General features: G+C 42.4%; 1 protein-coding gene across 1 annotated transcript in view; it reads left to right on the top strand.

The window, feature by feature from the left end:
- SLC6A8 (solute carrier family 6 member 8) overlaps positions 1-9,721 on the top strand; it is a 37,443-nt gene extending 27,722 nt beyond the window's left edge. The window contains exons 12-14 of the mRNA XM_026676219.2: positions 857-957; positions 2,854-3,024; positions 4,517-9,721. Coding sequence (XP_026532004.1) covers positions 857-957; positions 2,854-3,024; positions 4,517-4,654 — 410 coding nt within the window. The 3' untranslated portion in view covers positions 4,655-9,721. The remainder of the gene's footprint in view (positions 1-856; positions 958-2,853; positions 3,025-4,516) is intronic.
- The last annotated feature ends 14,561 nt before the right edge of the window (positions 9,722-24,282 follow it).

The following is a 24,282-nucleotide window of genomic DNA, read 5'->3' as shown; positions in this document are numbered from 1 at the left end:
GACATTCTGTTTACTAGCCATCCTCAGTCAAGGGCACCTCTGTTTTTCCTTCCTTCTCTGGGCTGCTGAGACAGAGCTGTGTCCTTGAAAGGCTCCCATTTAATCTGCAGTCACTAGGAGAGGAGGAGCAGACTGGCTGGGCTGCTGAGGTGAGGCAGAGGTACGCAGAAAGCTTCAAGTGGAGACGCTAAGGGCCCTTTCGGTCTTGCCTCACAGGGGTTCTAGTACCTGGTTTAGACCCAGTTGGCCACTGTCAGGAATAAGAAAGCTGGGTGGATATTATACCTCAGCGGTGTCAAACCTGATTTCATTGAGGGCCGCATCAGGGTTGTGTTTGATCTCGGGGGGTGGGGGGGCAGGGTAGGCGTGGCCAGCTCTACATCACTCATGTTGGGGGCACCTGTGGTGCCCGAGCACTCTGCCAGTGAAAACAGGCTCCCGAGCTCTGTTTTCGGCTGCGACAGCCTCCTGCAACCCTCTGCCAGACAAAACAGGCGGCCTTCCCGAGCTCCGTTTTCACTGGCAGAGGCCCCATGGGCCAGTCCTTCACTGTTTCCAAGGGGGCCTCATGGACCAGATCTAAGCAACCCATGGGCCGGATCCGGCCCCCCAGAGCCTTGAGTTTGACACCCTTGTTATACCGTGCCACATTTCTGAAATTATTCCTAAGAGTGGCTTTGCATGTAGGGCAAGCATGGAGGCTGTATATAAACACCCTGGAAGTTCTGGGATCCAAGGCACTAACGTTTGAAGCAGGCCCAGCCTTTCTGATCTCCCTTTCTAGTCTGATCCAGCAAAGCTCCACTTACATTCTCAGAAGCCTCTCACTCTTTCACGGCTTCCTATCTCCTTCCAGGGGCTGACCGTTTCATGGATGACATTGCCTGCATGATTGGGTACCGGCCCTTTCCTTGGATGAAATGGTGCTGGATGGTCGTGACCCCTCTCATCTGCCTGGTAATTTGGGGTGGGGTGGGGTGTGGAGCTCTTGAGGAGTCTTAGTGGTGGGGGAAAGCTAGATTTTGCTATATTGTTGTTCAGTTTCTAGAGTATTCCCACCAGTGCAGGGCCCATTTTTGGGGGTCAAATTAAGTGTTGATCCATTGGTTGTAACTGGAATTGACCAACCAATTTGCTGCCCAAGCTTGACATCTGGGCGGAGAGAGCTGAGAGAGTGACTGGCCCCAAATCACCCAGCCAGCTTTGATGCCTAAGGTGGGATGAGAACTCACAGTCTCCTGGTTACTAGCCTGGTGCCTTAATCACTGGACCAAATTGGGCCTCAAAGCTAATTTTCTCCACAAGCCCAGAAAAAAAAAAAAAAGGAAAGCTGTTCATTTTCCTAATTCCATCCAGGTATGTAACAGGCAGAAATTCAGTAGGGGAAAATCTGCTTGGTCTCTGGGTCAACTGGACTTTGCGGGGGGTGGATAACTGTGTAGATCAGGTTGAGAAATTGGCACAGCAGGGATTTATTATTGTTATTGTAGTGAGATAGAATAACAGAATCTCACAAGTCTGTCCCACGTTTCTCTGTGTCCTGTCATATATTAAACAAAATCGAGGCAAAGTTACTTATAATCTTTTCCCTCATGCTTCCAGTTGTTTATTTGTTTAAGGCATGCAAATGGCCACCCAAGTCAAGACACTGAGCAGCATTTAAAATCATGAAAAATACAGAAATACAGAAGGAAAATAACACATGCTCCTGAAATAAACTAAGACCATTAAATGGTGATCAGGGCTATGGTTGTGTGCTGCCCAAGGTTACTTTTGGTGAGATGGCCACCTGTATAAATTCCATAGATAAATAAACAAAGAAATGAAGTGTAAAATATACCATTTTTCAACAAATGGGAGTCTACTAGCCTGACCCCAGATATTAGGGAAAGAGCCGTTTCTTTTATACTGCTTTACTGCCTTTCTGAAGGCCCTCAGGGTTGGGCCCAGTCATCTGTCCCAGGGTTGTGTAATTTCTTCTCCAAACCCTCACATCACCCCCCTTTAATTACTCATTCCTTCCTTTCCCCTTAATGGCTCTCTGATATCTTTCCCAAGACCACTCTAAATTCCTTTATGTGGCCTTTCTTTAATGACCACCTTCATGCCCCTTTAAAGCTAAAAAGCTGTTGGGGCTCTCTCCCTTCCTTTGATTTTCTAAAAAAAAAAAAATAGTAATCAAACCAGCTGTGCCAGCTCAAAGGTATATGGTGCCCCTAGGCCAGTTTGACAAACGTTTCCACTTCCCACCGGATGTGAACATTTGCTTTTTTAGAACCATTCAGAAGGAATTACTGCTTTGGTATCCCAACCCAGTGCCTACTCAGCCTGCAAATGAGGAATAAGGCCCATTGCTTTCCCCATAATATCAAAGTGGGCCTGCATATCCCAGATATGCTCTCATTCAAAATGCCAGCACGCATAAACTACTAGCCTCTCCAGAGAGCATCTGCCAGCATCCTGTTCCTCCCTCATTTCCAAAAGATGCTGCTGCTCTCAGAAGCAGCTGCTGAGGTAAAAGATAACTGTGATGATGGCAGGCAGCACTGCCTACAAAATAAAGGAGTCAAACAGTGTTGAGTATTGACAGGATTGTTAGGAGCTCTGGGGATTGGAGTTCAGCTCACTTAGAGGGCACAAAGTTGGGGGAAGGCAGCTGTGGAGATATTGTTTCTCTCAGAATGCTTAAGATGTCCAAAAAAGGACCAAAGAGAGAGGCTCTTTCCCTTCAAAGGAAGAAAAAAAAAAAAAGGTTAAGCAAGTATAAGTAATTTTGTCATATCTGCTGTAGGGCTACAAACTGGGAAGAGGAAGAACTGTCATATTTTTAATCCATTGGTAACTCATTTCCAGGGTATCTTTTTTTTCAACGTTGCCTACTACAAGCCATTGATCTACAACAACAGCTACATTTACCCCTGGTGGGGAGAAGCCATTGGCTGGGGCTTTGCACTATCTTCCATGCTGTGTGTCCCTCTTTTTGCTCTCTACAAATTCATTCGTGCCAAGGGAACGCTGGCTGAGGTGAGGCTCTCTCCCCCACATTACAAGAACAGAAGGGGTGGGATGCAGGTCCTGGGGCTGAACCTCTATGCGTGGCTGGGGGAGACCCTTTCCGCTCAAGGGGCTTCTAGGAAACAATAGCAGGAAGCAGAGTTTGCTCCTGGCACCCTCTGGCTGTCACCTGCACCAAACATATGGGTGGGAGCATTAGGAACCTCGAGATTGTAGGCATGTGCTGAAACCGCACCTAGGACCCTAAACCTTGGCATTCCCACCTGCCAGAGCTGAGAATGGGGCATGCATGGCAGTGCCTACACTAGCATCTGCCCAAGCTGACCACAAGGAAGCTTAGAGGTAGCAAGCCACCTCTTCCCTCCTTTGGCTGTAGATCCTCATGCCCAGACACTTTTTGGGCTGTTGCAGCTGTTGGTTGGGCTGCTGATGCTCTGTTCCCAAGCATGAGAGCTTTCCAGGCCACCTTTTACAGCTAGTCCTCACAACCACAACTGAGCCCCAAAATTCATGCTGCTAAGCGAGGCAGTTGTTGAGTTGTGCCTCATTTGATGACCCTTTTTGCCACACAAAAAATGAATCACTGAAGTTATTATGAGGTCATTAAGCAAATGTGGCTTCCCCCATTGGCTTGACTTGTTGGAAGCTGACTGGGAAGGTTACAAATGGTGATCACGTGAACCTAAGGACAGTCAGCTCTCCTAAATATACGACAGTTGCCAAGCGCATGAATTTTGATCGTGTGACCATGGGGATGCTGCAGCGGTCATAAAGTGAAAACCTATCCTAAATCACTTTCTTCCAGTGTTGTTTTAACTTTGGTCACTAATGAATGGTTGTAAGTCAAGGACCACCTGTATTTGTTTTATGGACAGAACTATTGTGGGGTGAGGTGAGGGACATTTCTGCCCTGCTGAAATATTGGCTATCCTTTCCCTTTCCCCACAAAATTACCTGTCCCGGGACTGAGGAAAAGGGAGGAAGTGAACTGGAGGAAAAGTCCGATACCGTCATCCATCCCATTCTTGACAGAGTGGAAAAATCTCTTAGTTGACAAGAATGCTTTTCCTCTCACTTCTCTCTCTATGGGTAGAAATGAGAGAATATTCTCTGACCCCCCTATAACAGGCTGGGTGCCGTCCTTTCCCTCCTGCCCATGTAATCTTGGCAGGGATTTGAGGCCATCACAGGTTCTGAGAAGATGAGTAGGATTGCCTTGCCCAGAAATTTATCAATAGTGTATTTTAAAAAAATAATAATGGGCTACTGTATGGGGGGAGGCATGAAACATAAAAAAAAGATATCAGCAATACAGCCGAAAATATTAATCCTTGAGTATGTTAGAGAGAAAGAGGATTGAGGAGTTGATATGAATGAATCACAAGGATGAGGTGTGTCTTGTATATGGGATGCCGGGAGGAGGTGAAAGAGGCGGAGGCAAAAAAAAGGTATCTCTGAAATTTGGTCTGATCCACACCTCTCTTCCTTTGCTTCTTCACAGCGCTGGCGCCATCTCACCCAGCCAGTCTGGGGTTTGCACCATCTAGAGTACAAGGTGCCCGAAACAGATGCTCTGACCAACCTCTCCCCTGTCCTGGAGGGGGCGGGCAAAGTTGTCATCTTGGAGAGCATCATGTGACCAACGCTCCCCCACTGCAGGAGAGGCCCTGCCCTGGTCTGCCGAGGGTGGAGGCGGGGAAAGGATTCCATCTGTGAAGTTGGGGGGGGGAGCGCTGCCTACCTGTGGGGAAGAGGTATTAGGGATTCTTGATCCATCTCCCACCTTTTCCTCTCGAGCACCAGAACGGCTGAGAGGTGGATTAACTGGTTTCCTCCGATCTTTGATCAGAAGGATGGAGTACTAAAGGCCATAGGGGTGGGGGGAGGGAAAGGGGGGCGGGGAGGAGAGCCTTAGATTTACATTTTTTTAAAACAAAGAAGTTATTTTTTAAAAGATGAAATATTTTAAATTTCTATATACATTATATACCATATATATATATATATATATATATGGTATTCAGCTTTGTTCGGGTCTTTTCCCACGTCATTATAGTTGTGCTTTTAAAGTTGTAGCTATAATGACTACAACTATAATGACGTGGGAAAATACCCGAACAAAGCTGAATACCATACATGTAAGTACCCGCGAAATCTTTAGCCAAATGCATGGAACACAGATTCCTTCCCATTCAGTGGATGACTGCTTTGGGATCCAGAGCACTGCACTTTTATTCCTTGCTTTTAGGTGTGGGGAGGAGGGTTGATCAGGTGAGAGAGGGCTGTATATTTGGCCCCCATCTCTGGTTTTGTCAAGGAAGCAGAGTCTGGCACTTAGCAGAAGCAGGAAGGCTTCAAAAGGGATGTGCTGAGAACCCAGGTCCCTAGGTGCCTACTACTACGGTCATCAGGGAGACATAAAGAACAATTGCAATTAGCATTGGGGACTCTATTCTCAGCTCTGTCCCTCTTACACTAAAGCAGCGTCTCTCATTTTTTGTGCCCTCCCAGATCTAGGAGGTCGACGCTCCCCTCACGCCAAAATGGCAGCCCTCCTGGCCTGTCTTTGTCAACAACGGGCAGGGTGACTAAGAGCCTTTCTCTCCCCACTCCTCCCACCCCTTGTCATACCAGGTGTCAAACCAACCAAATAACTTGAATCACAGGAACCCTTGGTATTAAGACCACATGATGACTTTCACAGTATTAATGAGCTTCATAGTATTACAAATTTGCCCAAAATGAGAATGCAGGAGAAGGGATCATGTACTTTAACCCCAGGCCCTGCTCCTGGAGAAAACATAGCCCTTTCCTGAACAATGTCTTGCATTTTACAGATCCTCTCCCCCTCCCCACCGAGATAGACAACACTATTTGGTTCCAATGTTTAAAGTGCCTCCTATGTTGCCATTGTGCTGCCTCCTCAACCCATGGCTTCCAAAAGCATTAAAACCTACTTTGTGAAATGGTGCGGCAGTGCTTTCTGCTTGGCACCTGCAATTTGCAGGAATTACCTTCTGGGTTGGGTGCATTGGGGAGAGAAGGTGCATAATAATTCTCCATAGACATATTTGGAAAAGAGCCCAGGGGGTTCTGCAGGATTTATAGCCAGAATTAGAATCCAACCCCCCACCTCAACCCGGCTGCCTGAATAAATCTTGCCAAAGTCTGCTTCCATGTCAAGAGCAGAACAGCCATGGATATGCAGGTGTTATTAGACTACAGTTCCCATCATCCTTGGCCGAATATTGTGAAATGGATGGAATTTGAAGTCTAAAAACATTTGAAAGTCCTTGGATTCCCCCACCTTTATTTGGCATCAAATCATTGGTGGCCTTCTATGCAATTGTATTTCAAATTTGGTCATTTTAGGAGGTGTTGACCTGTGCTGACTATGGAATTTGGGGAGATGAAGTCCACAGCTCTTAAAGTTGCCAAGTTTGAAAACATTGCTTTATGCCATCCTTTGCCAACCTGGTGCCCTTTGACAGTTGTGATGGACATCACCCAGGTTTCTAAGCCAGTACAATCCAACAATTGTGCTGGCTGGGAATAGCCTCTTTGTTGAAAGCACCAAATCCAGGAAGGCTGCTGTAATGCTTTATGCAACTCCCAATAAATCTTCACTAGTTTTTTTATTTGCACATTTTCTAAGAAAGAAAAAAAATGTGTTGTGTAAATATACATTTATTCGCATAAGTATCCAAGAGAAACCGATCCTTAACTGTTGTAGAGAGCTTCGTACTTGTCTATTTTTAAAAAGAAGCACTTATACAAGAAATAGAAATATTTAATTTTCTTATATTTCTGCAGATTGTACAAAAAAGGGTGATAAGAAAGAAATTATAGAATTTTATTTTGTGACAAAAGTTATAAATATTTTGTCTATGTTTGTTTAAAATAACAATCCAACCTCATGAAATAGGGAATTGGATGTTTTTTAAATTTTAGGATTAGTATATAGGATGATCATGTAACAAATAAGCAACGATTTGGGAAAAAAGAACAAGATCTGGCAGGGAGGGAGGGATGAACTGATCTGCGTTAACTAAGAATTGTGTGATTCATTTCATCTGCTGCATGTAGTTTGTATTGTCCGTACCTAATTACTGTTTTTATGATCAGTTTTAAGGCTTCTGATGTGTTTAACTGCTGCTTCACAGAACAACTGTCAATCACCAAGCCAGGCATGACAAAATGCTTGCCTGAAAAACTAAATAGAGCCTCCATAGCCAGTTATTGTGTACATTTGACTATCAGCTGCTGTGGAAACCTTTGGGGGAAGACTCTCATGCTTGATTTGTGAGTCCCTTGAAAGCTTCAGAGCTGGTTGCCATTATAAACAAAATGCTTGGGTTGCATGGATACCAGATCAAATTCAGCAGAACTTCTTAAATTAATTATGTTTGTTTGCAAGTCGGAAACACTATGCAAGATGCTGATACAGCATCACATCTAATAAACAAGCCTATTTTTCATAATGCTCTGTTCACAGTTTAATGCATCCACATGCAGTTGTTAAATATGACAATCTGCAAGCAAGCTACCTGTGTTTGTTTCCCATTGTTTTCTTTTTAAAAAAAAAAATGCATCGTAGGGGTTTTTAATGCTCATTTTGGGGGTCTACGCAGCTAATGCATTTGACATGTCTGTTCCATCTGAATTCTTCCTCAGTTGATCCCTTTGGGAAAATGGGCATTTCCATTGGAGTTCTTGCCCACATTTCTTCCAGCTGCCTCCAACAGATCACTGACTCTTTTGATTTATTCGATTTAACTATAGTGTGCTATTACCAAGATCTCCATATAGGTGTCGTTTTGAGAACCGCATTACCTTGTAAGCAAAAATAAATTTGTGACTCAGTATTAAGACTGAAAGGCCATCTTTCAGTACGTTTTTCTTCCATTTCCTATTAATGTAGGACACAGTAACTAAAATCCCCTTTAGAAAGTGTATTGTGTTCAGCCACAGCTTCACATCCCTCCCTGAAGTTAATCTTTGCAGGACTATTCCTCCTGCTTGTTGCCACTCAGATTCAAAGACCCTCTTGCGTCCTCTTGCACACAAGAGCTACTGTCTTCTTTGCCGTCGTCTTTTTCGAGATTTGCCTTCACCCTTAAATACACCAAAAACATTTTTAAAATATTGATGACAACAACCAGGCTCATTGTGCTAAGGAAAACATGAATTAATGAAAGGGCTCTGGAAGAAAGAAATGATCGGAAAACCCACGAAATGTCCACAAGGTGAGGAGGCCATATTGTCTCGACAGAAATAATAATAATCAGTGTCCGAGGCCAGCTGGTCACACCTTAGATATTTCTGCCTCGTAGACTCTATTCCCATTGCAGATGTGTCAGCTTGATGGCAGAGATTGCCAAGTGCCATAGTTCACAAATCTTTGCCCTTTCTAACTCCGTTACTGCCTGCAGGGTGGGAAAGGAAAGTGAGAAGCAGGAGGAAGTGATGGATGCTGCTTGATGATTTTGACCTGTGCCTGCCCAGAAAGCTTTGACTTCATTGCAGGACTTCTCCCACCACCTTTTCCTGCTTCATTTATCATCTCCGTCCAGCTGTGTTAGCAGTGAGGCCCTAGATTGCGGGGTTCAGATTTTTCACTGGGTTGTTCACATCTCTGATCAGCCCTTTCCTCTTCCCTCATCTCTTCCCCACCTTTGCCTCCCCAAGTAGCATTACCTGGCCTTCTCGCCCTCTGAGGCAGTTAGCTGCCATGACTCATCCCAACAGACAAGCCACAAACCAGAATGATTCCCTAGGTTATGATACTGATTAGAGAGCTGAAAGCCAGCAAGATTCCAATTGGTTTATCAAAGGCCATTAGCTATTGACAGAGTTTGCCAAAATAAGGCCATGAAGGTTTTGTCCTTAGTTGCCTTCTCCAAATAACAATTGACAAGAAATTTGCAGGTCTCGGTCAGTGATCTATGTAGTCTTCTGTTTATTGCCTTTGCCTAGGAAATTCCTGCCTGCTGTTCTGAAGCAGATCCATCTTGGGACAGATTTTTTTCATCCTTTTCATCTTCCCTGTATTAATTTGCCAGCCAGGGCTGGAAAATGTAACCAAAAATCCAGTACTGTCGAATCTTAAATTTGGATAGAAGAAATGAAACAAGCATAGAACATTCCGATGAAAGACACTCAAGAAATATTAGTCCCAGGAGTAAAATAAAACGTAACTTGGAGATTTCTGACCACTTCCACCAGCATCCGTGTGCAAAAGTGTGAGACTTGCCCCATAGTCTGGTCCAAAGCAAAGGATTTCCAGAGCATCGGCTGCTGTCATTCAAACACTCCCAGCCCATGCAAATGCCACGCTCTGTTTTCCATTTTGCAAATGGAGGGAGAAATGGCAATCATCAGCCTCTGCTCAAGGCCAACTATGCTCTGGGAGATTACATTCATCACACACACACACACACATCAGGGCACGCACATGCATGCACACATATATATACACACCTTGTGTCCCGGTCTTCCAACATTGCAGCTTTAATCCCAATTGCCAGTATTAGCTCAGTGCCAGGTATATTGCAAAACTTCTTCAAGTCCCATTCCTCTGTAATTAACTGCGGGTTATATATTGTCTGTAATTACTTTTTGTGTACAGTATGTATGCGCGTGTGCGTGTGGGTATGCTCGCTCTATCATGGAACATAGCAATAAAAGGAGCCACCTTGACCTTCCACCCAAATGAATGTGTCTTTGTTTATGAAGTGTGGCTGGGCTGGGGGAAGGGCAGGAGGAAGGGCAATTTGGCTTCTCTTCCTTTCAACCTGGCTGGGGAATTCTGGGAGTTGCAGTCCACCTACCTTAAAGTCGCCAAGGTTGAGAAACACAGTTCTAAAACAATAGTTCATCGATTATGAAATTGAACCTGTGCAAAGATGGGCAGGCCCAGACCCACACCTATCACAACATTTCCTGGAAGGATCCTGGAAGCGTTGAAAACGAAACCTGTATATTGTTGAGACAGTGGAGGTGTGACTAACTTCAGGTGCAGTGAGTATCTTTAACTTCACCACCTTTCTATGCAGTAGGCATGGGAGGTCCGCATGGGTTGACGATTGTCACAGAAATAATAGCTTCCCAATATTTGTTCACCCTTGCGATTTACCTGACAATGATAGGAAACAACCGAGATTTCTTTTGCAGTTGCAAACTGTAACGTTTGATTACAAGTGGTGCTTCACCCGCAACCCAGCTGAGCGAAAGGACCCCTATTGGAAAACCACCTCAAATCTTACACCGAATATTATACAACTAAAACTGCCTCATGGTTTCCATGGTGAAATCAGGCTATGGTGAAAACTAACAGTTTTCACTACTGACCTTTAGATTTCAAGGCTCCTGCTATATACGTTATGAACTCGCTTGTATATTTTTCATAATTTACTTAATATTTTTCTATTCAGAAGTAGCTTCGCTAACGTCTTGAAATTGTCTTAACAGTCGGTGCCCTCTTCCTTTTGAGCTCTTAAAAGTAACCGACAGAAGCCACACAATTGATGGTAGAGACACAGCCTTTAGTCATACCCACGTTACCTGCCTCTGTTTCTGAAAGATGCAGCCAGATATTAATGCAGAGAGAAGGGGAACTTAGGCCCAAGGCAGAAAAGTAGTCTATGCTGAGAGGAACTTGCTTTTCTTTTCTCTACTAAGTCCTGTGGTCTGTTCCCAAAGCAAGGTGAAAACCTGAAAAATTAAGTACCTGTCAGGATGAGCAAAGAAACGTTGCCCCCCAAAGGATTATCTCTGGAATAAAAGTAGGTCTCAGTTAGCGTGGTTAATGAATCCCGCGAAAGGGTTGCATTATTCTAATTAAAGCTATAAAAAAATGATATTTCTATGGAAAATAGGGCAATTGGTTCCAGCTTAACAGAAATAGACAATGAAAAATTCTAAACATATATTTTCTTTATTAAATATTACAGTAAAGATAAAAATAATATAAATGTATGGTTAACAAAGTCACAGAGAACAAAATAAAAAAAAATATCCACCATAGACTCAGACAGTCTTACATCTCCTATTTTTGTGTTGCCATGACCACGTTCATGTCATTCAGTAACATCAAATATTTGCTCTAATGTAATAACAAGTATCTTCTATTTTGAACTTGTACTGTTTTCCTCTGATGGAATCTTTCTTTTCTCCATTTTGCACACACAAAAATTAGCAGCATCTTAGACCCCACAGAATAGAATAGAATAGAATAGAATAGAATAGAATAGAATAGAATAGAATAGAATAGAAGCTGGAAGGGAGCTTGGAGATCCTCTAGTCCAGCCCTCTGCGCAAGCAGGGAACCCTATACCATTTCAGACAAGTGGCTGTCAAGTCTCTTCTTAAAAACCTCCAGTGATGAAGCACCTACGATTTCTGAAGGCAAGCTGTTCCACGGATTTAATTGTTCTGTTTGGAAGTTTCTCCTTAATTCCAAGCTGCTCTCCTTGATTACCAGCAGTTTCCACCCATTGTTTCTTGTCCTGCCCTCTGGTGCTTTGGATAATAATTTGACCCCTTTTTCTTTGTGGCAGCCCCTCAAATATTGGAATACTGCTGTCATGTCACCCCTAGTTTTTCTTTACTTTAAACTAGCCAAATCCTGCCACCGTTCTTCATATGTTTTAGTTTCCAGGCCTTTGCATGCATTATCTTCAATTGCACACACACTAGCCTCATGTTAATGAATTTGGGGTCACATTAAACATGACCTGGTATCAATTTACACGAAATCAAATATATTATTTGAACTTGCACTAATTGTGACCTACCTATATACAAATAACCAAAATAGAAGGATCATCCCACAGCATGATTAATTATTGTTACCAGTGGATAACGTCAGATCCATTTAGTTTAGAAACTGGGTAGTCCTGTTATATGTGTAACGTATATAAGCCCCAGGATTGGCACTTTTGCTCCTATATAAAAATTTGAATGCTGGCCTTTCTTTCAGAGGAGTATTGGGGCTCACCAAACGGCATGCTTGGTGGGAGCTGGTGCAAAATCAGTAAAATTGGATGGCTTTGCACAAAAGGAAGCTGACTAGCTGGTGGCTCACTGACTTCAGTCAGTGGAGTTAAATTTATGGCTCAGCATGGAGTGAGAAAAAGCAAACAGAGATCAGGTCATTTCAAGTTCTGAATCGCTGAGTCTGTTCTGCAAACAAAGGACAGAGTGTCAGAGAAGGTCCCCATGGATTGGTGCCCTCCTTGAGAGGAAATGGAACTAAGGAGAGGAACAATGTGCACACGTGATAAACAAGGGCTGGATGTCTGATCTGTTCCTTCTATAGTCCACTACAAGCTCCTTGGTCTTATTGGCGTTGAGGACCAAGTTATTGTCTCCACACCACGAAAGCAACTGGTCCACCTCATCTCGGTAGGCAGACTCATCCCCTCCAGGAGATAAGTCCCACCACTGTTGTATCATCTGCAAATTTAGCAACAGTATTACTAGCGTGAGTGGGAATGCAGTCATGCACATAAAGAGTATAAAGGGATTCAATGCACAACCCTGTGGTGTACCAGTATTAAGAATAAGGGCTGAAGAGGTATGATTACCTAATCTGACCCTCTGTGAGCGGACAGACAGGAAATCCATAATCCAAAGGCAGATTGAATTAGAAAGCCCAAGGTCCAGAAGTTTAGACACTAGTCTATGTGGAAGAATTGTGTTAAACGCAGAACTAAAATCCACAAAAAGCATCCTCACATAGCCCCCCCCCCCCGCTGTTCTAGATGAGTCAGAGCAGTGTGAAGAGTGATGGCTATAGCGTCCTCTGTAGATCTATTTTTTCTGTACGCAAACTGGTGTTTATCAAATGTATGCGGAAGACCAGAAATGATGTGCCGGCAGACCAATTTCTCAAAGCACTTCATGATGATAGGAGTGAGTGCCACTGGTCTGTAATCGTTGATAGGGAACTTCTTTGGCAGCGGAACAATGGTGGAAGCCTTCAAACAAGATGGAATAGTGGACTGGGATGAAGACCGATTGAAGATCCTGGTAAAGACGCCAGCCAACTGCTCAGCACAGTCTTTAAGCACTCGGCCAGAGATACCATCAGGACCGGAAGCCTTTCTAGGGTCCACAGCCCTCAGAATGTTCCTCACCTCCTGTTCCACCACAATGAGGTGGGGGCTACAATTGGCTGGTAGTTGTGTTTTATCTGTCTCTGATATCTCCACTTCAAAGCGAGCAAAGAAATGATTCAGTTCCTCTGCCAATGAAGCATCCCCCTCAGCAGGGATGACATTGATCGGTTGATGGTTTGTAATTTGTTGAATCCCTCGCCACACCTGCCTCATGTTATTGCTATAAAAATTATCCTCAATCTTAATCAGTCTTGGCCTTCCGAATACCTTTCTTCAGATTAGCTCTGGCAACACTGTATCTTGCCCCATCACCGGACCTAAAGGCCTTGGTCCTGTCACGCAAGAGGTGCTGGACTTCCTTGGTCATCCAGGGTTCCTGATTGGGATAGATCCGAATACGTTTATCCACAGTGATAGTATCTGTGCAGTGTTTGATATAGCACTAGGATAGAACGGCACTGACCAAATTTAGAAAAAGGTAGCTTTGACCTTTGACCACAATTGAAAAATGACAATTATATAAGATTGTGAAAACTCTGGGAAGTAAAGTGAATTAAATCTAAATACTGTCAGGTATTTCATAGCAAGGTCTTGTCCTGTATCACTGCCATAAATTGTAAATTCTACAAGCCAGTTTGGGAAGTTTCTAAGAGGAGTCAGAGAGAGGGCAGGACCAGAGGATGATTTCAACCAAGCTGGGAACAGAACAAGCTTCAGCTGCCAGTGGCTTGTCCCTCTTCCTACAGCTGACAGAGACCCAAGAAAGCCAGGTTGAAAGAAAAGTCAGGCTTGCTCAGGAAAAGCAAGAGTTCAGTTCCTCAAACCTGCCAAGACATATGATTGCCACTGTCCTTTGTTTTATTAAGTTAAAATAGGGCTCCATTGTCAAACACCAAATACTGCATTGGGGAATTTTGTCACAGGTGGCTCAGGGAGACAGAAGAAAGGACAAAAGACTAGAAATGGCAACTGTATAATAGTAAAATCTTCAAACCTCAAATACTATCAGGACCTCCTTTAATATTCAGTTATTGCAACCTACAGTGATGCTGAGGAAACCAGTATCCTCAGCCCCAAACAGGACTATTCAACTTCCAGTCAACCACTATGCCCTCTCCCAGCATCTAACAAACTATAGGTCCATGATTGCAAACCTATGGCATGTTTGCCCTAAGTGACATGCAGAGCTGTCTCTCCGGGCGCGCCAGCTATCAGCTGTTGCTCTTCCGGGTTCCAGTGTGTCCATGCACGACAGCCAGCTGATCTTTGCACGTGAAGACCAGGTGGCCAGTGAGCATGTGCGTGCCAGGAAGCTACTCTTCCGGTTTCTGGCACGCGTTTCGGTACTTGGTGCCCTTTTGGCACACAAGTGCTCTCATTTGGCCCTTGGTGCCGAAAAGTTTAACCACCACTGCTATAGGTGAATAACCTAGATGCTGATCTTCAACTTCAGCAGCCACTGATGAGCAACATTGAGATTTGCAGTTCAGCAACATCGGGGGAGATACAATTTCCTTTCCCATAAACTATCAAAGATTCAAGAATCAAAGATTCTTTTTTTTCACTTTTGCTTTGAAGGCAGCACTCAATATGGTGTGATTTTTGGAGACAATGGAGGATGTTCTGCTTAGATGGAGTGTTGAGAGTTTTGATTTCTTTCCTTTTAAAATGTTGGCATACCTTGGAACTCAGAAAAAGCTAGCCTTTTTATTTGGTGGCAAGCCTAAGTAACTAATCATAATTATACAACAAGGCATTTTAAAATTTGGAACAATTAATGTTTTGAAAGCCATTCAATATCATCCAGGGTGACTCATATTTTTGTTTGAATAATCAGAATCCATTTTCTACATAATAAAAACTCTGCAGCATAAATGGCAAACAGTGCATTTTCCACGATTCTAGAGGTTCCATCTTGAAACATTTCTGCTGAGTCTGCTCCAAAGGTGGGGTGGAAAGGAGATGCCACTGAATGTGAATGACAAAACAGTGTACGTAAAAGCTAATCCACCATAACAGCAACCAATTTTTTTTTTGTTCTTCTTTAGCTAGCAGTCAAGTGAGACTGTCCTAGTGCCTAGAGGCTATGTGGGCTTGGCTAGGAAGGAATCTCATGATCTATTCTTCCAAGATTGAATGGCTGTGAGTTTTGGAACAGCCTGGTTCTGGGGATATTCCACCTTTGGACGGGGTTGAATTTCCCATTCAAGGGTGATGCACAGTCTGGGGCTCTTCCAGGGCTCACTCTCCCTGCTTAATTAGCAAGTGGCAGCTATGATCAGGACAGCCTTTTCACAGCTTATTCTGGTGCTTATCTTTTCTGGATCAGGAGGCCTTTCAGTCACTCATGCCCTGGCTACTTCACAACTCAGCAATACCTTTCAGGCCCTTGAAGATCACCTGGAAGCTTCAACTGGTCAAGAATGTAATGGTACCGTACAGGCAATTATAGGCATCTGGTTTTGTTTGTTGTTTCAGTTATATTCATTTTAAATGTTTTGGTGTATTATGAGGTATCGACCCGAATGTTTTTTTAATGCATACTATCCATTGTCAGCTTGACAAGCCATTAGTATATAATAATAACAATAATAGCAACAACACTAAAAACATGTTATTTATAGAAAAAAATATTTCCTGGAACATAATATGCACAATAAACCCACTAAACAGATGCATACATGATATCCTTCTATGGATCTGTGTTGCATGATGAGCAGCATGTTTCCAATTAGCTGAACTCACCATTTCTTTGCAAAAAGATGTAGCATCCCTGCTATTAGGTTTACAGTTGAGAAAGCATGTTATTCAAAGAAAAGGGGCAAAATGTGAGCTCAGGCAACCATTTGCCAAGATACCAGGTGGGACTAAAGCAGCTTGGATAATATAACGGAAAAGTTTCTACTGAAGCTAGCTGAAACCAAAAGCCAGAGGCAGCCAAAGGACTCTAACAGTAATGAATAACGGCTTTATTCCTCCTTTGTAGGGGGATCAAATGGATACAACTAATTGTATTCACCATCCAGATGTGAAATACTGTATAAGAAATATGTTTGTGTTAGATCATTTTTTTGGGACAAGGCAACAGAGCCCTAATTCTCTGATTTGTTTCTTCTTTTATCTCCCAGCTCTTTATATCAGGAGAAGTGAGTTGCTATAGCCAGCCAGGTTTGTTTATAAACAGCACTGAATACCCTTCTCCATTATAACCCCAACATTTGTTACACCTTAGCTTGGCATAGCAAATGAATGTGCTTTATAAAATGGTGAAGAGATAAAATGATCTGACACTTAGCAGCAGCCTATGAAGTATAGTTCAGAAGGATCAAGACTATCAAAGGGCAAAAGTCACTTGGCATATCATTAAGTTGTAAAACTATTAAGGATCACTAATAGTCACTAATCTGGATTTTAAAATATTATCCATAAATACAGAGATAATATATCTGTTGAAGGCTGATTATTAGGTTAGATATTAAACAATGGCTCTTGGTGACTTGTACACGGGTTGCATCTTAGGTAACTTGTTCATTCCTCCTGCATTTACCTAGGAAATTTCAGGTTAGAAGAACAAACGCTCATCATCCGTCATGCCTTAGTTCAGTCACAGATTGAGCTGTTCAGAATATAAGACTTCTGCCAGACTCAGATGCTCCAGATGTCCTGGACTTCAATCTCCACAATCTCTGACCATGGAGTTGAAATCCAAGGTATTTGCGAGTATCATGTTTGGACAGGATGGTCTAGTCTAGACTCTATAGAGACCTCTTTATGAAATAGACAATAAAATTTGTGGAATGCTTATATTTAAAAAAAAGTACGCAGGTTTAAACACTTGAAAAGAGATCCTGTAACAATTCGTTCACTGTGTCATTTATTTTATTTTTTTATATAAAAAGTTTTTTTTATTTTTATAACAAAAACAAAAACAAATAAAACCTTTCTGTTCAACAGTGTGTCAGTTGGGTACATATATCTTTGTGCACATAATAACATTATCATACATATTGTACTTATATAAGTTTATTATTGTTCTAATCAGTATTTTATATCACATGTATCACTTATTACATTATCCTTAACATAATTATTAACTTTCAATGATATATTTCACATTCATTTTCTTACTCTCATTCGTTCATCAGTAATGATATATTATACTGTACTTACATATTTCAATTTCTTTCTCTTCTATCCAGCCATTCATAAAATAAATTCCAAATTTAATAATAATCTTTTTCTGTTTGTTCTCTAATTGCCATTGTCAATCTAACTCATTTCTGCACATTCCATTATTTTCTTAATTATTTCCTCATCCATTAGAATTTTCTCATTTTTCCAATTTTGTGCAAATACAATCCTAGCTGCTGTTAGTACATTGATAATCAAATAAGTTAACTCTTTGTCGTAACCCTCAGGCAAAATTCCCAATAAAAATGTCTCTGGTTTTAAGTCTATACACTGTTTTATCATTTTCTCCAGCCATGTGTATTCTAGTCCAATACTTTTTAGCTTCTATGCATGTCCACTATATATGGTAGTATGAACCTGGTGACTTCTGACATTTCCAGCACTTCGACGACTTATCTTTAAACATCTTAGCAATTCTTGTTGGGGGTAAATGCCACCTGTAAAACATCTTACACAAATTCTCTTTATAGGCCGTTGACCAGGGGTGGGATTCTACCAGTTTGCACCTATTCAGTAGAACTGGTTGTTAACATTCTAAGCAGTTCAGAGAACCAGTTGTTAGAAGAAATTACTGGCCTAATCCTGTAAGGAAGGCAGGAAGGAAACATTCTGGTGTTGCTTACAGAAACTGCCTCTCCGTTAACCTTTATTACATTCTTGGCAGGACTAGACTTCCTGTCTCAGGAACGTCTCTGGAGTTTCTTTTCCCCTCCTTTGATGGTACTTTGCTTGTGTGGAGTGACCATTCAAAGTCACAATGGCACTGATAAAAGTTACTCATGACCATTTTTCACACTTACGACTGTTGCAGCATCCCCACAGTCATGAAAAGCCAGGTGAGGAGATGCATGCCTCAATGTGAGTGATATTGAGTTGGTCACGCCCAGCCAATAACATGACCACCAAGCCATGTCCACCCAGTCACATCACCACCAAGCCATGCCCACCAACTAAGCCACACCTACAGAACCGGTTGTTAAAATTTTTGAATCTCACCCCTGCCATTGACATAGTTAATTTATAGTTTCTAGGCCATAATATCTGCCATTTATCCATATCTATTCCATATCCAACATTTTTCCCCCATGCAATCATTGATTCTTTTACTTCTTCCTCTAATTTCACTCCTAATAAATAACCATATAATTTTTTGATCAACTTCTCTTCAGAGCCTGTTAGGATTTTATCCAATTCAGTCAATTCCTTATAAAACCCAGCCATCTTAATGTCTTTTTTATACCTTGTATGCATTTGCAAATATGAATACCAATTTATATTTATCCCTTGTAACTCTAATTCTTGCTTTGTTTTGAGTTCACCCTTTTCATTTAAAATTTTCTTCGTATCTAATAATGTGTTCCTTTTAAAAAAGCTGTGGATACGTAAAAGCTTCTAATGTTGATAACCAGACTGGTATTCTCATATAATGATAGCCTCTTTATTTTTTCCCATACTGTTAATAAAGCATCCCTAATGTAGTGTCTCCTAAAATATCCATGTACCTTACTTTCTTTGTGCCATAAAAATGCATGCCACCCCCATTGTAAATCATGCTCTTCTAGTGTTAATCTGGCATTTTTCAATACAATCCATTCCTTCACCCACATCAATATTGTTGCCTGATAGTATAGTTCCCAATTGGGTAATCCAAAACCTCCCCTCGCCCTTGCATCCTGCAATAGTTTTATCTTACTTCTTGTCTTTTCCCCCCTGCCAAATAAATTTCAACATCGTTTTATTTAATCATCAAAGTATTTTTTTTGCTTTGCTGGCTGGGGAATTCTGGGAGTTGAAGTCCTCCAGGCTTAAAGTTGCCAAGGTTGGAGGCCCCTGCTCTAGAGACTTCTGGTTTTGGAGTGAGGATTAAGGACAGGAATATAAATCTCTTTATGAAATAGAAAATAAAATTTGTGGAATGCTTACATTTAAAAAAAACACACGCAGGTTTAAACACTTGAAAAGAGATCCTGTAACAATTTGTTCACCGTGTCATTTATTCTGAATCTCCAAGAAGCATCAATACTTATCCACCAGTACCCAAGGAACTACCAAACCCAGAGCCTTCCTTTCCTTACTCCAGCTTCCAAGGAATATGTTTGACTCATAGAAACATTCAGAGTGATACTCCCATTTGTTCAGTAAGAGCATCTCTGTTTAGTTTTGATCCTATTTCACCCATTTTCCTCAAGATCAAGCAAGTGGGGGAGGAACCTTCAGAGAAATCCAAGATATTGCCAGAACTGTTAGGAGGCAGCAGCAAATCCATGCATGAAGAAGAATGTGTGTCTCAGGGCTTATGTCACATGAAGTGTGACTTCATAGCCATTTAAGAATTATCTGCCCAACTCTTAACATAATCCGTTTACACAAGACTCTAAATACAAGTCTAATAATAGCTCTGACATACAGCTTGCTAGTATTACAGGTGGAAAACAACTGAGGCTAGTTTGGATTTCCAACAAAACTTCCACATCTGGAACAGTTCTTGGACCACCAACGTTTGTTCCTCCCCTTTGATTAGTTTGCCTCTTGGTTAAGGTTCGATGGCTTGACTTCAGGGCATCCTTCATTTTTAAGTTGTGAAGCAGGAGCTGGCGTCGTGGTGCTCCTCTATTTCAGAATGCACTTCCCAAGGAATTTTTCCTGTCTGTGTCTAGCTGGGTTTATAAATCTTAGAAAATCTTCTGGGTCTTAGCTGAAGACCGAGAAGCATGACAAGTTTGAATTCTAGAATTTGTTGCAAGGTTGGAACCTTTACCAGCTTGGTCAAGACATTAGCATATTCTAATCATTCCTCCTTACAGTGCTTCAACTTGTTTTTGTTAATTGAACTCCTGCGTTCTCCTGCTTTTCATTTTAAAATTAAACGCTATAGCTTTTGCTTCTTGGTCATGTGGGATTTAGCATGGTGTTTAGATCTTGTATTTTATTCCATCATTTTGTTTTAAAATCATTATATGCCCAGGTCTTGTTAAACAGACGTACATTGCCCTCTTGCAAAGTGATCAGCTGCACACTGAAACTTAAGGTCCACTGCTTTGCCTACTGCCGTGATGCTCATATTTTTTCTCCATTGTTTACTAGGGGGGTAGCCAATTCTGTAACTTTTATAACAGATCCATGCCACAAAAACTACATCTCCCAGCTCTGCATAGTGTCATTCTTCAGTTTGATGTAAGGTCACCCACAACCTACCAACCAGGGAGAGCACAACAGAAGCCTACAGATATTCTTGCTGAAGGCCAAGGGAGCTGCCACCACTAAGAGACCTGCAGCTGCTGACCCAGGCTGGTATCGATCCCCAACCCCTTTGCTCTTTCAAGTCTTTGTGCCAGGCACAAGCTGTTCCAACACAAAAAGGCAGCTTCCCCAGCTCTTTTAACCATGTACCGGGGGTTGAATCTTCTGGCCTTCCAGGAGTTGCAGATGTGGAGTCCCTTCTCCTATTTCTAAAATTGGGACAAAGGAGCTGAACTGATCAGTTTGTTCTTTGGCGTGTTTTTGTGTTAAAACATTGGGGTTTATGTTTGTGAATCAGTAAGGGGAGAAGAGGTAACTGCAGAACAAATGGAGAGAGCAGCAAAGAGAGTGGAGGAAGAGGCAGGCTAAGGTCAGCCTTACAGATGCCAACGGGGAGACAAAAAGAATGAAGAGAGCTCGGAAGCCATAATTGCAAACCAGTATTTTGAGGGCAGGAAGGGCCAAAGATAAACAGAAACAGGATTATTTGTTAAATATCCACTCCCATAGAATATGTTCCTTAATACGTCCATTTCTCAGAGTGTGTGAAAACACACCTCCTGCGGTGTGAAAAAGCGGAGCCAGTCTCCTTGCTCCCAGGGCTGCAGGCCAGGATCCTCCTCTTAGGGAGAGAAAGAACAAGCTTGCAATTGAGAATACTCTCTTGCCTTGCCAGGGAGAGATTTTTTAAGGTTTGTGACTTCTGGCTGGGCTATTGCTTATGCCATGATAAATCACCTGGCAGAGCCTGCGAAAACAGATCGACTTGCGCACAGATAGAGTCAGAACAAGCAGAGAGTCTCCAAAACTTTCCACTGGAGTTGTATGCTTTGGAAGTTTAGGTAGCTCTCCTGCAGTGCTGAGCCTTGGGGCTACCACCTCCTTGCAAGTAAATGTTACTCATTAAACCAACCCTGAATTTGCAGGAGGGTGAATTAGAACAGTGTCCTTGGGGCACTTTGCATTATGAAATGCAGCAAAGGTAGGAAAAGGTAGGAAAATTCCTTCTGCTGAAACCCTCAGGCAATTGATGTTTGACAACAGAAAGCAAAGAGGACGAAGACTAGCAACTCGGGAATTCTGATCAGCTGCTCTCAAGATAAATTCAGATCAAGTCTAGGAGATACCAGCACACACCCCATCAATCAACATGGTTAATACTTGACTTCTACGTACAGGTAGAATATCCCTTTAAAGAAGACAAGAAGTCAAACTAATCCTCTGTCACTTGTTTCAGACATCAACTAGTATCAAGGACAACCCCCTCTGGGCTTAAAGTCAAGGGCAACCCTTTGACTTCTTATATCTTAATCCTTAACTTTAGCCTGACTGAAACTCCAGATGTATTAGGATCTACATACCTCCAGATCCTCAGGCAGTACAGCTGTTGCCTTATATATTTGCTATGAGTAAATGTATCCAATTTACTGATTTTTTGAAATACCGTTTCAAATATTGCAGAATGAAGCATGCTAAACATAAATGGCACTCTTGGGGCATCATAGCTCTAGAACTTCAGTAGAAGTAGAAACTCTATAGGAGGTTGTTGTTGTTGTTTTTTTTAAAAGATGCAACTGAAGGCTTCCTTGTTACTTTTAAAGTCATCACAAAAGCTCAAAGAGCACCAAGGAGGGATCCAGAATTGGATGGGACAAAAATAAAACCATTCATCTTGCAGGAGTTACAGGTATTTTATCTCCTTATATACTTTGGGCTTCAAGCCCTCAACCTGCCTGATCAGACCCATAAATGCAGAAGGGAAACTCTTAGGAAAAAAAGCTTTCACAATGTTTTCCCTGGCTTTTTGGGGGTAGGAGAAATCAGAACATGTGACACCACAAGTGATTCATCAGGACAATCAGTGGGGCCATCCTACTCATCCAAAACGAAAGTGGGGCAACTTTTGGTAGCCCTTGGAAGGTATTTTTTTATTATCTTCCGCAGCAGAAGTGCCTGGAGGGCACAGCATTAGACAAGGCAAAGGTAGGATATTCAGCCTTACAGTTGGGAACTGTGGAAGAGTAAGGGTTACTGTGTTGTGAACAATACTTTCGTTTCATGTGTTTGCTCAAAATCGATGGAAAAACAGGTTGCTTTTATTCAGGATTACCCACTAAATTTTAGCAGCATATGACCTTATACTTTTTTTCTGTAGGCTTTTCATTTCCCTACAATTCACACTATCATCAATTATAACTCTTAACCCTATTTATTTCTTTTTTTTTTAAATCTCTGACTCTAGACAATGAATCTTGATTCAGATCCCTCCTACAATATATCTTTTATATTAGATAATTTATGTGGGGTTATGTAATGTTTCTCTCTCAGGACGCAAAGAGAAAATATCTGCTGCGAACTGCAGGTAGGCATCAGGGAAAGAATCCGGCCAGTAAATACTTAATTCCATTCAGTCGCCCTGATTCCACCCCGAATAAAGGAATTAAAGGGTCATAAAAAAGAAAAAAAAATGTAGGGTTATGTAAATAGAGCCACTTCTTGGGAGGACATCTTAGAGAAATGCTTCCAGAGATGCTCCAAACATTCAATAGGAAGTCTGTGCCCATCATGTTTTTTTATATATATATATTTGGATCACAAGTTGTACAAGCTGAGAATTGCTCTCAAGTTTTACAAATCCTACAGATTCTGATGCCTTCCAGATTGGCCAACTGAACAGAGTGAGATTGGGAAAGTGGCCCCGTGCACCATGGTTCTCCCAGTTCCTTCCAGTATTTCTCAACCTTGGAATTCTGGGAATTGAAGTCCACACCTCTTAAAAGTTGAGAAACTGATTTAGGCAATACTACTGGGAAAGAGCCAAACGGTACTTTGGTTTGCCCTTGTCAGGAAACGAAACAGAACAAGTTTTATACTACCCTCCCAGCACACCTTGTTGGTATAAAGCAGGGGTCCCCAACCACCGGTCCCCGGACCGGTACCGGTCCGTGGATCATTTTTTACCGGGCCGCAAAGCTTGGGCGCCGCCATCTTGTTTCGACGGTGCTTCCAGGTTTTCGGTTGCTTCCGGGTTTTCGGTTGCTTCCGGGTTTTCAGTTGGAAAGTGCTTCCGGGTTTTCAGTTGGAAAGTGGCGTTTGGGTGCTCGCGCCTTAGTTTCGTTGAAGGGGGGGGGGCGGCTTCGAATGAAGAGCCATCCCGATGGTGGTGGAGTCTCGCATTACTCAGGTACCGGTCCGTGGAAGAATGAATAATCGTGAAACCGGTCCCTGGTTGGGGGCCACTGGTGTAAAGGATTCTACAGGCCTTTGATGCCACATTCAGATGCCTTGAATTCCCACCCCACCTATATGGGAGAAGGTTTATTCCTTACAGTTTGTATTTTTCCTCTTCCCTAAACTCCTTCCATTATGGCCTTAGTTAAATCCCTCAACCGCAATTATCCCTATCCCATTCCACCACAGATTTTGCCAGCTCCCCCTTTTTATTCCACCTTTGCCAGAGTTCTGCTCTTATTAGTCTGGGACTGAATTGCTTTTCTTTGCTTACAGGCAACCTTGTCACTTAGGTGGGCACCTAGCCAAAGACTATACACAGTAGCAGCCCTTGTGGCTCCGGGGCCTAATTAATGGCTGGAAAGCCAAAGGACCAAAGAAGCCATAAACGTAACCTGGACAAGATCCAGATGTTGAGTTAAAGATGACAACACAAACAGTGCGGCCAATATGAGGAGGGGGGGGAGACCCTTTTCACCTCCCA

Source organism: Notechis scutatus, chromosome 2 (genome assembly GCF_049901735.1).
Source record: "Notechis scutatus isolate UNSWTSFEM ecotype Mainland chromosome 2, rNotScu1.2, whole genome shotgun sequence".
NCBI lineage: Eukaryota > Metazoa > Chordata > Lepidosauria > Squamata > Elapidae > Notechis > Notechis scutatus.
Note: the sequence above shows the minus strand (reverse complement) of the source record. Positions and strands in the feature narration are given on the sequence as shown.